Below are 17,970 nucleotides of genomic sequence, written 5' to 3'. Positions count from 1 at the left end.
TGGTCCAACCGAATTGATTGCATTTCTGGTGTTTCTGTCATATTCTATATTTTTATTCCGCGCCACCCAGCGACCGAGAATGATGAATGTAATATCAATTAGAGCAGTTTTCGGATGAAAAAATATTACTTTCATTTCTCAATTTACTAAGTGAATTCGTTCGTGTATTGGCGTATGTCATTTACGGTTTTTGCTTTGGCTCGGTTTGGGCGGTAGGGTAATGTAGAAGGCGATGTGTTCATTTCGACATTTTTAAGGTTCCTTTTACGGAATCAAATAAACAAATTTATTGTTTTTTTTTTTTTAAATTAAAATACATATTTTAAGAAACTTATGATACTGTTATTATTTCTTAATCTTCTTTATATTCTGCTACTGTAAAAACTTGTTTACTGTTCTACTTATATATATATATATATATATATATATGTATAATATTTACAGTGAATCTAATGATAAGTATGTATTAAAAATGTTGTTGATACAAGATTCCTTGCTGTAATATAGCATTGAATAATAGCCTGGCCCAAACCCGATCCAACGGTCCAGATTTGGGCCGTGACTTCGACAATGTCGGCAAGCCATAAGGCCGTCAAACGCTAAGCTTCCCTTTTCCCGAACATCGCTCTTCGTCCGTTGACGCTATAGCTTGCGAATAGATGTGTCGGAATAAAACTCTCAAGAAACTCTAGGTTCGACGCGCGGAAGGAACAGCGGCCCACTGAGGCGGCCGCGGCGACGGCGGCGCCTCATCAAGTATACGTATATAAGTGTTCATATCTCGAATACTTTCTTATCATTTTATATTCAACGTTTGAGGCAAAAAAGTTTATAGTAAAATGTAAATATTTATAGTATGCAGTCAAAACATCGTAAATAAAATTTAAATTTCAAACATTTGAATTTGATCTTGATTTATGTTGCAGTTATATTTTAATTTTACTCATTTAACAATATTTAATGTTAAATGATATTTATTGATTCGATCAATCAATATATTTAAGTAGGCTCTTACAAGAATCTCTGGGTAAACACAAATGTAATATTATTTTTTCTCTTTCTGTCAGTCTGATGAGACAGAAATTTTGACACAGATAAGTGTCACTGTGACATTCTTGTTAGAAAACCAATAAGTTTAATTGGCCTGAACGGAATTTAAGACTAGGCATGTACAATAAAAGTCTTATAAGCCAGCCGACTAAACGTTACCACTAGTGAAAGGAGATAACATTATAAAAATAAAACATATGCGAAAGTACAGTCGCCTTAAGGGCGAAGTTTAAAGTCCACGTTTTTCGCTCATGCGACAATGTCCCACGTGTAAACAACGGACTGCAGTAACGCGTATTTTTTGTACGTTGATTTATTGTTTCATGTTTCAAATTTGTTTTTGCGTCGCGCCACACACAGCCTTCGCACGATTGATATAATGTCATTAAACCCTTACCTTTTACCTTTAAGGAAATATTTCATAATTGACTAGACGTGCCGTTGATGTTGTCCGGTAATATTTAATCTGCAATAAGTATGATATATTACAATACATTAAGGAAGAAAAAGTTAAAAAATTTAATGAAATGAGCCTTTAAAGTTATTCATATAGAGCAGTTAAATAGTCACAGCCCACTATATACCTAGTTATTTATTTTTTTGACTCGCCGGGATATATATATGATATTATATATTATCATATATTATTTATTATGGACTATTTATATTATTATAAATTGAAAAAAAAAAAATGTCAGTGTGGGCCACGTCTTTCAAGAAGACGACAAGCTCCAAGTCCATCGAAGATCTGCTGATGTTCAGTAAAAATATAAAATAACGCCACAATTTATAAAAATAAAATGTAAAAAAAGGCACGGGCAACTGTTAGCCCGCGGATGTTGTAAAGTAAATAAAAAAAAAAGTATCTTAAAGATACTTTTACTTGATTCCATATACTTATCATATAGTCTACCACCAAACCCAATGCTTAATATTGTTGTGTTCCGGCAGAAAGAGTGAGTGAGCTAGTGTAGCTACAGGTACAAGGAATCTTCTTCCCAAGGTTGAACGACGCAAGGAATGGTTAATATCTCTAAAAGCGCCAGTGTCTATGGGCGTCGGTGATCACTTACCGTCAGGTGGCCGATTTGTTTCCACGGATTTAAACCCGCAATCTTCGGATAAGATCCATTTATTCTGACCACTGGGATATAAACAGCTTTCTTTGTTTTCTATAAAACTTAAGTAGGTATTACAGTGTGTAATTTGTTATTTAAAACATAAATCGTTCTGTGATGTTAATGAGCTATTAAAAATTCATAAACTAAAGGAAAATATGAAATTAAATTATCACTTCGAGCACGAGATTATTTTTTTAATTCGGTTTAGTCTTTTGTTTTGGTTTGTGTAAATGTCAATACGACAAAGAGTGTAATCAGTACCGAGACTTTATTATTCCGTAATAAAAGTCTCGAGGTAAAGGTGGATACACACTATTATGTTTGGTATACATTCCAGTAAAATCAGACAGTACGACCGCTGGTTGTTACGAATGCGATGCGGCGGGGCACCCTCGGCTCTCAATTATACAAAAGGCGCAAGATCAACCATAAAAATAATAATAACAATCTAGCAGCAGTTATTAAGTCACTTCTGAGAAAACTTATCACAATAAATTTACTAACATTTGAAAAAAACAATTTATCAAATATATACGCTTTGGTTCCATTTCCATTATTCTTAATAATACAATACCAGTATTTAACATTAAAAATATATTCATAATTCGAATTCAAAAACAACGGAGCGAAATAAAACTAAAAGTAAACTCGAAAATGGGCACAGATACGCAGTGTAGGTAGAATACTAAAATGAAATAGTCAGACGCCAGCTTTATCCCTAAGATAAAGTTAAGTAAGTGAGTCTTGAGCCTTCATAAACGCCCTATGAATGCTCCTATGTAATTGGCACCTTATTTAAATTCTCTCTGATCGTTTTGGAAGTGAAACCAGTAGATACTTATTTTGAATATTAAAGTATTTCTTTATTATGTGAAGAATTTTTATACTCGGCCAAGCTATGAACCTTCGCTAAGCGATCGGGTAATTTCCTGAGGACTTTATACAGTGGCTGTTTTAAATGACTCGGCTTCTTTTACGAATGAATATAAAAATCGTAATCTTGTTTAAGTGCATATCTTTGCTTGTAGCAAGAGGTATAAAACTTTAAGTGATATGGGGTAAAAATATATTTTTTTATAATATAATTTTATAGAATAACTTTATTACAACCATGCTGATTCAGAAATAACATTCGTATTCGAGTAATTTTATGTACTTATAATTACTTAATGATTATTTTAAAACTGTTTGAACTAGATTTAATTGGTGATGGAAGGCGTAAAGGTTGCGTTTCCTTACTGCCTTTCATGGTACGTTCGTTGGTCTTGCAGATCTGAATCCTGACTCCAGGTCAGGTCAGTAAAAACTAAAAGCAACAGGTAGCATCTACTACTATTATTATAAACATAATTAATCTTAAACCTGTATAAATTGTTTACCTTTAACAAATTTCCTTGAGATAATTTATCATAGAAATATAAATGCCGTTCTAACTCTATATTCTTCACTAAGCCGTAGTATTATTGAATATGCTTCACCTGTATGGAATCCTACTTATAAAATTCACCTTACTCGACTAGAAAGAATTCAAAAAAGATTTACAAAGTTTTTGGCATATAAAGATAGAAGCTGTCCATATCGTGCAGACTATTATACACGATGGAAACACTTCAAACTTGCCACATCGGAGTAGCGTAGGTCCAATCATGACTTAATGTTTCTGCATAAATTAATCGATGGTTCAATAGACTCGCAATAGTTACTTTCTCAAATTTATATAAATGTCCCAAGAACGATCCGCGTCACCCAATTCAAAACACCTTCGCTATTCCTAGATTCCGTACAAATGTAGGGAAGTTTTCGCCTACGATCCGATATATGAGTAGTTACAATGATATCGCCTCTCATGACATTGATATATACAGTCAGAACAGCCATAGTTTTAAGAAAAAATTAGACTCTTTGCTCAATTAGTTAGTTTATTAGACAAGATTTTTTTTGTTGTTGTTATATTTCTATTTCTTTTTAATTTGGAGTAATTTATTATTATATTTTGTTCTTTCACATTTTTGTTTTTATTTTAAAGATATATTAGTGTAGGAGTGTATTGTTTTGGTTTTTTTTTTGTTATTTAAAATGTATAACGTAAACGCCTGTAGTGCTGTATCACACCGTACATGAATTTATTTCCTACTTTTTCTTAATAATTTGTGAATATGCCGATGGTGTTTCGAAAATCTATAAATAAATAAAATAAAAAAAATATATATAATTGAACGTATAGTTTTAGTTTCATAGTCGTTTCATATTAGAAAAATCTCTTGACTTACTTCCCGCTGATCAACCGATATCAAGCAGTGACCCTGAGGAGCGAATAATCAGTTCTCCCTCTCCGACCGAATAATCATTAAAGAAGCTTACTTATGCATCACCTACAACTGGATAGCCCGTGGTTTCGCCATGCTGGTTAGGTTGACTTCTACAAAATATATTCAACAAAGGAATATTATTTCGAAATTACTTCGATATATTTTTGAAATATTAATTTTAAGCTAAATATTATCTACTCATTATCTGTCAGTTTAATTTAATTATATTTTATGTTTTATTGAATTTTAATTAGTCGTTATTATTTCAACGATCTGAGACAAAAACAGTCAGTAAAGCTCATGTGAACTCAAAAATGGGATCCATTTTATTTATTTATAGCGTCATAAACCTTAGATTGCTAATTAGGTTTATGAACATTTTATTAAGGGGTGGAAGACTTTCAAATTTAAAGATTTAAGCTCGAGTGTTCATAAAATGCTGGCTGGTCGTGTTTTTTTTTTTATTTAATTTACTTATAGATAGTTTCACTACGAATATTTTATGCCTAATTATTTGAGCATGAAATCCGAGGAAGGACAGGCTACTTTTTTGCCTAGCACCTGACGGCCAACCGATAAACCGCGACAAAAATCGCGGGCGACATCTCATAAGAAACATAATGTATATCATTTCAAAACATCTACCGTAGTTTATAAATTATTAAGTACTCAGTAGATAAGTAATTATACAAAATGATTTCTTAATAATAATGTCCAAGGGTGATCGCAGCCTTTGTTTTGTACTTTCAAATGTTTAAGTTGGCCAATTTTATTGACTTCGTTTTGATTGCAGTAATTATTTACTTTATGAATTTTGATAATTGTCAGTACGCGAGACATTGAAAATACTTTTATAATGTTAGTATGAGATTAATTGGCTTTTATTTGGACTACAGCTGATTTATGTTACAAAGAAAATATTATTATTTGAATTCAAACAATACTGACATGTTTCTTTTTTTGAACAAATTTCATATAATAATAATTACAATGTTTTATTGAGTGAGAGGCAATAACCACTTAAGCCGGACATCTTTACTAATATTGTAAATGCAAAAGTTACTCTGTCCGTCTATCACGACTTCTCAGCCAAATCACTGAACCAAATTGGACCAAATTCGGTATGATGCTTGTTTGGACCCCAAGGAAGGGCATAGAATACTTTTTTATACCTATCACCTAATGACGAAATCAGCTGTCAACTTGCTTTGACATTAGCAGCTGATTTACTAAAATCGACTTGTCTGAAGCTGCTCTTAACACAAAAAATGCAAGCGATTATAAGTTTTTGTCAGCGAGTTATTTAGAATGCTTTATTCGTGCGTCTATAACAAAACGAAGCACGTAGAAATCGGAAGGATCAAGCAACCTCCGCGGTCGAGAACAATACCCCTCTGGCGCCAACTTGTAACGAATTATCACACGTTCGGAGTAATGACGTGAAATTGTAAATACGTGACGGTTCAATGACGTTTTTATGGATAAAAGTAAAAGTTTCGACCTATTCCATAGTGACGCGTATTCGGAAGCCAGGTTTCGCCGTGAGCTGAATTAAATTTCATATTTTATGAATGGATCCAGTTCCCGGAATTCGTAATTGTTTTTGATTAAATGCGTGTTGTGTAATATCGGATCTGCCAGACGTTTTGTATTCTCTGGAAACTTTGCTCTCGTGGTGATTTATATTCTCCTCGGTGAATCTCTTTAAATACTTCCAGTTTTTGGAAAGAAAAATGTGGAGAATTTTCAATCTCATGTTGTTACATTTTTGCTTAAATAATGAATGACTTAATAAAAAGAGCTAATGTTGCCATATGATGAGATGAGTGAGCACAATTTTTCGGTTCGGTGGGCTACGATTTTATAGATACAGGTCAACCTTTGAAATACATATACCTACATCATATAATCTATAAAATCTCTGAGATGTTATGAATGTTTTTGGTGAATTCTAGTGTTACTAGTTCAATAGAAAGGTTTCGATCGATTCGATCATTATAAGAAACAATTGCTGTATTTATTTTTGCTTTTCTCTAATGTTAGTATCTTACCTCTCTGTATCCCCATCCCTCCTTAAAAAGATAGATACAATTTTATAGATTATATTTTGACTGGTATTAATGGTAATTACATAATTGTTAGTTGATTGTTATTGATTAAACTTATAAGATGTCCCTGTACTATAGCAACTGTAGTAATTCTAGTTGCTATAGTAAACCGGCAAACCGTGATGACCCAATGGGTAGGATGCTTGAATTTTAGCCGAAGATTGCAGATTCAAACGCGTATAAACACGATTGACGTTTTATATTCCTCATTTGCGTCTCGTACTCGGCGGTCCGGAATAACATCGTGGACACCTGAATGTATCAGACGAAATTCAGTAACATGTGATCACAGAAACCTACCTCAGAGGCCCCGTGAAATATTTATTATTTAGTGGAATATTTACTGGCTGATACTGACATTACAAATAAGATTTAATTACATAAATACATAAAACAAACATTTAAATAATACTAATCTGCGTCGTTTCGTAAGCCGCGTCGTTGATGCAAGGTAAACGCAGATACGCATCGCGAGATGGCTATCACTTGCTTTGACAAATAAACCATCAAAGAACCAGCAAGAAATATAAGGTGAGAATGAATTAATGAGACGAGAACTCCAACAAGTATTTATAGGACAAAGCTGGGGTGCAGCGTTACATAGCGCGTATCAAGTTGCAAATTTAATACGCTAATTTTATTTTAAGTTGTTGTATTTATTTTTGACGTGGCAGGAGATAGCTTAGAACAAACATACAGGCTCGCTGCGTAGATTTATTCAAATTGTATGTTAAGTGAGAGAAATAAAACACCATTCTATTTAGACGTTTAATCTCTTTCATAATTATACTGGTTATCTTTGTGTATGAATTTTGTGCGAACTTTTTTTTGGTTTAAGACTAATAATAAAAATGGAATATTTTAAGTTAAACGCCCATATATCAGTACATATTCTATTTTTAAAAACTTTGATGGATATTGGCAACACCTCTTATGAGATTAACTCGATCGAATATGACCATAAATCCCGCATGGTCCAATAAGACTGTTTTCTTTTTAGTTTTCATATAATAATCACAATCATATTAGAAATTTTAGGTACCGATCAAAACAGCAACAAAGCGCATGCGCGAAGTCGATCTATAAACGCTTGCAAATATCTATGCCTAACTAGAGCCTGCTGCCGTGATTGGAGGAACGCTGCGAACACTACGCGTCCGACCGCCAATAGCAGGCTGTGGCGCAACAATAGGCTGGTCTACGCCTGTAGCGAAACGATCTCACACCGCTTAGAATCTAAAGGTATACTAAATACCTTTTGAACGTAAAGCACAGACACTTCATACGAATAACGCTGGGATACCTTAAGGCCACTTTCATTGATACATTTGACCTCAAAAGCATACAGCATCAGACATGAATATTTATCAAACTTATAATGCACCAGAAATCAAGACTCTTCGTAAGCAAATGACATATTTGATTATCATATAAATTAATATGTTATACAAAGTTATTCTTGTTGTTTCATAACATTTTCGTTTAGGAAAACTTTGTGTAATCGATGAAGGAAAACGTTTTAATTTATAACATCGTTACGTTACGATCGGTAGCCGCTTTGACCAAAACCGGTGACACCCGCTAACGGGACCGTCGTAAAAAGTATTATTGAAACACACCTGTTCAATAAAAACAACAGACCAACTTATTAGTGCTAATAAGATTCCAATAAATTAAGTTTCTCAGATATAAAAGTCCTTCCTCGGGCGAGGCATGCGTTTCTATAGTAAAATTACTTAGATATTTTTTCATAATTAATACATTTAAATCGTTTAATAAAAAAAATAAAAAATAATATATACAAGGCATAATGATCAACACAAGATCGTATAGATGATGGAGAATCGTGACGTTAATACATATTAGTTGTCTCGTTGACATAACCTTATTGAAATTGTGTACAAAAAAAAGGTCTTATGTTTATTTGCGATCCTTCTCGGCGGAGCTACATTCCGCACATGTGATATTTTTAATAATATAGTCCTGTAAAATAACGATTCAAAAATCCCTGTGTATTTCGATTTTTATTAATAATAATGTCGCCTTCAGAGATTGCAGTTTCCTCGATGTATCTCGATGGAATTTTTTCTCACCAATTTCCGAATTAAAGTCTCTTGAAATTGAACATAGCTATGGTTTTATGGCGAACAGTGGTGAGCTCGAGTTAATTGGGAATACACCTTGCAGACGGATAATCGTAACGTCGTCTAAATTGAAATTGTTAACATAAATCTGACTCAATGCTACGGACAAGAAATCAAATTGAACCTTTAAAATAAGGATGTCGTAAAATAATTAATTCTTAATTGTAATGACGGGTTCAATTAATCATCGAGTACATTGGGAGATACGAAGACTTTAAGAGGATGAGATATATCCAACGTCTTTATTCTGATTTAAGATAAAAAGCTTACAAGCTAGAGCTCGTGGTGGAAGGATTTAATTTTGTTGTATCGTTTTGCAGCACCTTTTCAACTGCCTTGATGGTCTAGTGGCTAGCTTATATAGTTTTATATCTTGAAGTTCCTGGTTTGAATCCCAGTTAGTCTATCAAAGAAAACTCAATTATAGCCCTGAATTGAGTTATACTCTCATCGCATCGTCTCGAAAAGCACCTTCGGTCATGGGTGTACCTGAGCATGCTACCTATAAGTTTTAATGCACCGAAATAGGTCAAGAGGACATTTTCAATGTTTTTTTTATTTCACTGAATTTGATTAAATTATTAAATATTATTAATTAATTAGTAAGTTTTATGTGGTTCCAGAAATGCAGATGAAAGCTCTCTAATTTATAATTGTGGTTGTCGTAAGATCAGATTTTTTTGTAACAAGCCTAACCTTTGTATACCAGCAGGAATACTATCAAAAGTATTCACGTTAAGCTAAATCGGTCGGCTAAAAAAGTGTGCAAGGTTATTTTTCTTAAACTAATATAATAATAAAATACACACCCGGCGCAGCGTGACCTCGACTTAAAGAGAACAAACGAGGTAAAGGAAAACAAATGATGATGATGATAATGAATTAATAACTTGTCTATTCGTATTCAAAAATAAGCTATCACAATAATATGCGGTTTTATTAACATTAAATGATTAACTAGCTCCGCGGATAGCGCTATAAAGCATCTATGTACGTTGCCGCGAAGCGCCGGCTTTTACGATGAAAATAAATAAAATTGCCACGCGCTGTTCAGCTGTACCTACATCGACGTGAAATATACTTACGAACATATTCATTTCTTATATTTTTGTTTTTCAATTATCTACTTTATTTATTTAAAAAATATTTTGAATTACTCGACGAGGCAACTCTTCTTGTCAAAGGGCACAAATGAAATCGATAAACACAGGCGTTCATCTCGTACATAGTTGTAGAGGCTTAGCTCATTCAGAATTACCAACAATCAAGGCTAGAAGCGGGCATTTACAGTTCATTTGAGTGAATCGCAAATTACTCTTAAAGGCAATCGCTTCGGGCGCTGTGGTCCTGACTGTACACGAATGTGCATGTCGCGTGGTTACCAGCTATTAACCGTGCCCGGCTACTACTCCTAGTAGATATGCTATAAATTATACGAATTATACACTACGGAGGTACGTGCGCGTGTGATATATTATTGAATGGCAACACTAGAGAGCCTCGGTGTCAGCATACGCAAAATTATACACTCGACTACGACGTTCGCGCGCCACAACGCTAATACCCGTATACATAAAGGCGCGTCTTTTTATTTTTGATTGTTATTCGGTAAATGATAGCCCTCTAGAAGGCTTCAGAAATTATTGCCGTAACTAAGCATAATTTAGAGTGCGCGAGCGCAGTACACATTTTGTTTCGATGACAATCGGAATCTGTCTGTGTCTGCTGTCGACGCATTGTCATTTATTTGGCTTGTATGTTGTAACTAATATGTTATAGCTGACAGCAACTAGTAGTTTTTGAGCTTCGTACTTAATATACTATAAATGTACAATAAACTACGAACACGGGTTAATTCTTTTAACTTTTTTTAAAATACAGTCATAAGTTTACGATCCCCACGGAATGTGGAACTACAGAGAATTTTAATAAATTTTTATATCACTAACAAAAAAGAGGAACAATTTTGCAGTCTAATTATTGGTAAAAAATGTACAAGTACCTCTTAAAGTTGACGATAATTTTTATCAGAATGATACTCTTCCAGAGCTGTGACGAATGAACACGCGCAACCGACACGGTTATTAAAGATATCGATAAATTCAGCGAATGACATCGTAATTATAATGAAGGCTCACTGAAAACGTCTGCATAATCAAAGAGCTCTGATAACGGTGGCCGGTTGCCTCCGTCCATTAAGTCAGACTCTTTGTAATCCAATTAAATTATAATTTAAGAATGAAATTACACATTGTCTTAAGCACGTCATATCTCCGACGACGCTTAAGGGTCGGCCGATGGGATAAATAACGCATAGATTACGCAAGCATTGACGTCCTTGCGTTGTATTAAATACGCCCACTGACGATACACATTTGTCAGATAATAACTGATTAAAGAAATTCAAATATTCAAAGACACGTGCAGGCAATTTCTCTTATGGTTATTAAAAATATTAATGGCTTATAGTTTATACCATTTTGACAGTATAGCGTTATAATTCATTCGTTGAACGGTAATAGTCGGTCCGAGAATCCGATCGAGTTATTTGTGTTACAAATATTGCATTTTTAATCGTTAATTTTGAAGCGTTGAATTAATCCCTCGGGCGTTTTCTCGCTAATTAATCGTAAGCTACCGTATTATAAAATATATCGCCTCTCACGCTGTAGAAACTATCTCGATCTGCTCGATTGCTTATCGTATCGATTTAATAGGCATTTCTAATCGAAGATATATATTTTCGTATAGAAAGTGTTTAACGTATTTTTTTTTTTATTACTTTGATTAAGTTATTATCGTAACATATTATTACGTTTATGTATATATGAAATTTAATTTATAAAAAATTGGCTCGGCGATTTGTTCTGGCAACACTATTAACTTGCAATTCGACGCCTATAGAGGTAGTAATCACCGAGTTTTATGTGTTTTTTATTATTTAAATGCTACATGCGTTCTATACCTATTATAAGAAGCTTCTTAAACGAAAACATAATCACGTGTTCATTATGCTTTTATGCGTCGATGATATAATTATGTTGTTATGATGGTAAATGATCACCATCGAACATAGACAGCGGTACTGTGAGGATTAAAAATCCCTTCTTGTACAGTCAAGCGCGGAATTTAAAATATTATGTCACTTGCATCTGTAACTACACTGGCTCACTTACCGCAATACTAAGTTCTATTTGGCAACACTAAAAACTGTTTGAGGTATTTATCAAACCGAAGTTGCATGGAACACTAAAACTACTGAATATACGAGATTCATAAAAAAATGGCGTATATAAAAACAATTATAAACACACACTCGTATCTATAATATACACGCATATTACCCACGCGAACACACTCACACACACACACACGATATTCCACTGTCACACAGAGAACCTTCTATAAAATGCAGAAATGATAATATTTGACAACTTCAAAACTCGAAGATTATACAATATTTAGACATTCAAAAATCGAACCCGTGACGATTAACTCTATATGGGAATTTAATAATCAGCCGCACGAAAAAGAAAATGACTCCTGTATTATCGTTATGACTAAATTAAAAAGTACATCGACATAAAGAACACCGTTTCTCAAAGTTTGTCGTTACAAAAAAGGTTGTATACAGCGCCATCTTCAAGTGAATCCGAGGATTAATAACAGGGTTGCAACTGTTGCAACGATTTTAGTAAAAACATGTTAGGGGTGAAATATAGATGGCAGTAGGGTGCGATTTTAGGGGTTGAAAACAATTCTTATCTTGAAATCGAGTTAGAATGTTTACAAAGGTTTTTTAAGATTCATTTTATCCATTATATAATAATTTTATTTATTCATTAATTTCAGTTCATTTAGTTTTATCCTAGTTACACTGTAAGGCTTGTTAAATAAAACATTCGAAACTTATACGATTTATTTAATTTAGCCTATTCTAATACTTTATAAACAATAAAGAAGTACATAGAAAAATATAGCTTCACGACTGTATTGTTTATTAATGATATAAAATTATTATTAAATAGCATTGAAGTCTCACAGATTATATAAATATATTAAATATTATTAATAATTACTTTCTTGCATGTGTTACTAATAACACTTTCTCATTTATGTCGAACAGTTTTTAAGTTTATAAATAAGATTGTTATGAACAGTGTTTGTTTTATAAATAAACTGTAACATTAATTTCGTTCCATATTCAAAACCGAGAAAATATCTTATTTACCTGCAACGGCGTGAAACGCTCAAGATTTGTCGCACACGCCAAACACCTGCCAATAACCTGACTCCACATTACTAATAAATATATATTTAGGTGCAAGAGAGAGAAAAATATATCGATTAGTTATAAATAAAAGCCGTCGATCTCTTTAAAGGTATGACCTCTGGGTAATTAGCGGAGTTTTACTAGTGACGTATCATAGAATGTCGGCACGTGCCCCGACACTTGTCCGAAACGAGACGTGATTCCGTGACATCAATGCGTAGACCATTTTAAGCAACACTCAAGGGCCAACTCATATTTTGAGTACGCCGAATATTATAAATGCAAAATAAGTTAAATTACTGTATTAATTAATTTTAAATAATTATTAATTCATATTTTACTAAGGAATATATTTAAATTCTTAAATAAGCAAATGGATTATGATAAACTTAAATTTAATCAGATTTTGTAGTAATCCTACAAAGTTAATGTAGATTAAACTGTATTCTTTAAATATTACGTTGATTAATGATTTGACGAGCGCTTTGATGTATAAATTACTTTATGTATACCTATTATAATATTAATCTTATTAAACTGAATTTTAGATGAAAGTTAACCTCATAAACTGATTCAGGGTATTATATATTTTACAATTATTCTATATCTGAGAAAATAAAATATATCGTTCTTTTTTTGTATCTATTACAAAATACTACAAAAATAGGAAGGTAACGAATTTACATGGTTTAAATAGCAATGCGTAATATACTACTGCAAATTACATCCATACAAGATGCTTGTAATTATAATAGTATAATGTTATCCGTCTGTCTGATTGCGGTCACTCTTGGCAATTTTTAAAAACTAGCCAACCAACCACGCGAGTTTTGATACAGCGAAAACAGGTGCATCGTCGGTTTCCTCACTCTCATAGTCAATCTATCAGGGTCAAGAGAAAAATCTTTAAATACTTTCCAAGGTAAAGTATCCATTAAAACTTCATAACTTCAACCGAGGATCTACCGTAGTAAGCTTACTATTATATACGGTGATCAATAAAACTATAAATATATTTATATTTGTTCTAAACGCTTCATCCATATTATGCAATAGATTTAAGTTACGATTAAAAGTATCTAAGTTAGAAAGATCTGGGCAGTGACGTTCTATAATAGTTACGCACACGCCGAACACCTGCCTGCGACCCGACGCCGCGCTCCAATTATGCCAATATATTCAACTACATCGGGATAGTCAAGTGCATCATACACCGCACTAATTAAATAACAATATTTATAGGTGACGTTTTTTTATTATGACTATTAAGATCGGTATATAATTTTGCTAATTATTTATTACGCATATCAATGTACTTTACAATTATGATATTTTCAATACTTTTACCTACGGAATAAAATTGTACTTTGTATTTCAATTGGACTTTCTAAGTACCTACGTTAAGTTTTTAAATATCATATTATATTTTTGCGGAAAGATTTCTTCATAACAATAAATACTTTTCGGATATAATCTTTGTTAACTATATCTTCAGTAATATATTTTAGAACTAAGAATTATTTTGGAATGCTTTCTATGTTCCCACGTGCACCTGCTCTATGGTGCGTAGGCGCGTAGTTGCCATCATCCTCCTTGACAGGAAAGGATAATTTTAGCCAGTTGCTTGATTATGATAGAGCCGATTATAAAATCTATCAGGTGCTCACTTAATACCTCTAAGAGTTTTACTTTATAACTTACGACGTTCACGACGGACGTATACTCATAGGCAGTATTTTTCTAATAAGCAGCAACAAGCTTATTTCATTAAAAAAACATGCGCTCTAAAATCATTAACGCGATATAAGTTTCGAGAACATTTACAGCGTCCATTCTGCCTAACGATGTCTAAATAGATCATACCGGCGAATCTCGTCCACCGAACATGGTAATCGACAGGATAATTATGCGTAACAACGTGCAACAATAGCGGCGCGAGTTGTGCTAGCTCTATGGCATAATAAGAGCCGGCGTATTTTGATCAACGTGCAACAAGTAGCAGAGCGGCGGGCGGGGAGGGCCGGCGCGGCCCGTGCGTGCGCGCGCGCCCGGCACGCGCCCCACCGCCGCCGCGCGCCGCTCGCGCTACTTAGTGTCGGGGGTGCGCGCCACCTCCGCCAATCCACCGGCAACCTCCGCGGCACGCACACGTGCGCTCGACTTGACCTACTATCGACAGTTTTACGTTCGCGATGCCCATGGCGGCGATACACGCATACCAAAATCTCGGCGTTAACCAAAAGCTAACGCAATTACAGAGTCCCGCGCCCAGACGTCTGGCGCCAGCTCCAGTTGATACGGCGCGCTGTAAAAAGAAATCTTATATTCATCAATCTTTTCCGATTCAACCTGCATCTGTGGCTCGAAGAAATGCAAGGGAAAGAAACAGAGTGAAACAAGTTAACAATGGATTTGCAGCACTTCGTCAGCACATTCCCTCCGGTGTCACCGCTGCCTTGGCAGGTGGGAGAGGATCTTCGAGAAAATTGAGCAAGGTTGATACTTTGCGACTTGCTGTTGAATACATAAAGAGCTTAAAACGTTTATTGGAAGAAAGTGAAGAGGGGTGTTCGGAAACCCAAATGAGCTTAGGTTTGAATGGCAATGGACCGCAAACACCCCCTTCATCAGAAGAATCTCACTCACCTGCGCCCTCGCTGTTATCAGAAAGTTCTGCGGGACCCAACTGTCAAGATGCCTATGATTCCTATGAGCCGATGAGTCCAGAAGATGAAGAATTACTTGACGTAATTTCATGGTGGCAGCAACAATGACTTAAGGTGGGTTTCATTTTATTATGATACTTTTTATATTGTAGCTAAACGGTTACTAAAATGAATTACACTAAACGTTCATGTAAAAGTTCAAATGACCGTGAAAATCCATATCTTCCTTAGCTTATTTAGTGTAAGATAAGTGAGCAAGGTTACAAAAAAAATATGATAAAAGATATGTATTATCAAATCTTTGAATGAACCTTTAAGTTTGTTGGCTTAAGGCACCGATGCTTTGATAGTTACAAATTCTTATCATTCGGTTTGCATTTTCGTCGCGACGTTGTTGACTCAGTCGTTATCAGTGTATTGTCGTATTTTATCAAATAAGACATATTTTTGGTTATAATTATTTGCGGAGTTCGATCTCGTATAAAAAGCTCAGGTAAATATTAAAATATGCTAAGCTCTTTGTCCTATTCGTCGGTCACGGTTACCTACCGGGTCAGGTCTATGCTTTTATGTTGCACAATTTGAAAGGAGATTTAGGATCCTTTGCCGTAGAGCCAAAAGGTAAACACATACTCTTTTATAGCTGCGCATTGAACCGTCGCTTAGGCTTTATTCTATCTATTCATTGTTAGATAACGTTGGCAAAAAATAATGTCTTTGACAAAAATCTTGAATTATGTCTTTTATAAAAACATTTATAGCTAGGTAGATTTTTTTTATAACTCGCGTTTTAATATCCAATGGCAACAAAATCAGGTTTAATAAGTCCCATTGGGCCCGCATGTTACCTTCTAGTCGACTAGCAATTACTTCTAACTCTTGTGGTTCGTCCCGCATGTGAGAAAATTGCACGTAAAAAGAAATGTATTCTAATAGAAACAGGTCCTCAGAGATCGTCCTGATTTGTAACAAGTGGGAACAGGTTTCAATTTCAACTTTTGTTTATTTATCTCCAATCGACACGGAGCATCCGGTCAGTTAAGCTGACACATTTCGCCATATGGTCCATCTTCGCACATCACGTTAAATCTGGTAGCGCCATTGAAAAACTTTAAATTAAAACTCGCAAAAAATATTAGCCCACTTCGCCGCCCATTAATTTATTGTGCCGGAAGACGAAATCTCAAGAGGAAATAGAAGGGCGACGAGGGAAGCACACGTGTTACAATATTTGCTAAGCACTGAGCAAACACCTGGTGATATCAGCTGGGTTTTCATGGGAATTGTACCTATGTAAAGTTATAAAGTCGAGTTTCGGTTTCTAGCGATTTCTTTAACAAGTTTTATTAAATGAAATTTCTTTTTTTCCAGGTATCGTGATTTACGGTGATCAAAGTGCGGCTATTGAGCGGCTTGCTGATTGTGAAAAAATCAAGCATTCGCTTGAAGAAGGCTTCGAACGTCGGAGCGCGAGGGACTCTGAGAGAACCTCTAATTAAGCGCAATCAGTATATTCCTAATGAGAGGGGATAATGGTGGACTGTAACGACCTCATCGATGCATTCCGCCGAGCGACTGAGGATCCGAACACTGCTTACATTTCATACGTGTATGAGATAGTAGTACCAAGACTGAAACGATAATCATTTGTTCCATTTAAGCATTTAGATATTTAGCAGAAGACTCGATTACGCTGTGCCTTATTATAGCCTTGTCTTAGCTTCCAATACGATTTATATTTAAGTTAAGTTTTAATATTCTATCTAGTCATTATTTTTAACATAGTTTATAATGTACAGATATATTAAGAGAGAGCTGAGATTGCGGCGTTTCCGTACATTTGACTCTACGTTTACAAGTCAACGAATCCACTGACGATATTTTTTATCTCATTTGAAAGTATGAACTATACCGAGACAAAGACTTTTAATGTATATTATTAAGCTCTAGCACCCTAAGACAGATTCCTAATAATTTAAGATTTTATATGTCATTGTTAATACTGAGGAAGAAATCCTCAAAACAACCAATAAGGTTGGACTGTAAATAAATATATGAAATATTTTATAAAACATATACTGGTTTATTTTATACCTGCCTCGATATAATTTGCAACTTTTCAATAACATTGAAAGACAAACACACGATTACCCAATCAAGTAATCAATCAAAATATTATGCTTTAATTTAATGATCAAATTAAATGTTAATCATCTGTTCAAAATAGAGATTGTACCGAGAAGTATTTTCTACCATTTAAATAAGGTAGACGACAGACGTGTTAAATAATTTTATATAT

The 17,970-nt window shown here is 34.3% G+C and overlaps 1 protein-coding gene across 1 annotated transcript; it reads left to right on the top strand.

Annotated features, from left to right (window-relative positions):
* Positions 1–15,105: 15,105 nt before the first annotated feature.
* On the top strand, positions 15,106–17,725 carry LOC113397396 (achaete-scute complex protein T3-like). Its single transcript, XM_026635716.2, has 2 exons — positions 15,106–15,785; positions 17,043–17,725. The coding sequence occupies exon 1, from the start codon at positions 15,198–15,200 to the stop codon at positions 15,777–15,779; it is 582 nt and encodes a 193-aa protein (XP_026491501.1). The 5' UTR covers positions 15,106–15,197; the 3' UTR covers positions 15,780–15,785; positions 17,043–17,725.
* The last annotated feature ends 245 nt before the right edge of the window (positions 17,726–17,970 follow it).

The sequence above is a fragment of the Vanessa tameamea genome, chromosome 3, assembly GCF_037043105.1.
Source record: "Vanessa tameamea isolate UH-Manoa-2023 chromosome 3, ilVanTame1 primary haplotype, whole genome shotgun sequence".
Taxonomy (NCBI): Eukaryota; Metazoa; Arthropoda; class Insecta; order Lepidoptera; family Nymphalidae; genus Vanessa; species Vanessa tameamea.
The sequence above is the reverse complement of the archived record's forward strand: the minus strand, read 5'-3'. Positions and strand labels throughout refer to the sequence as shown.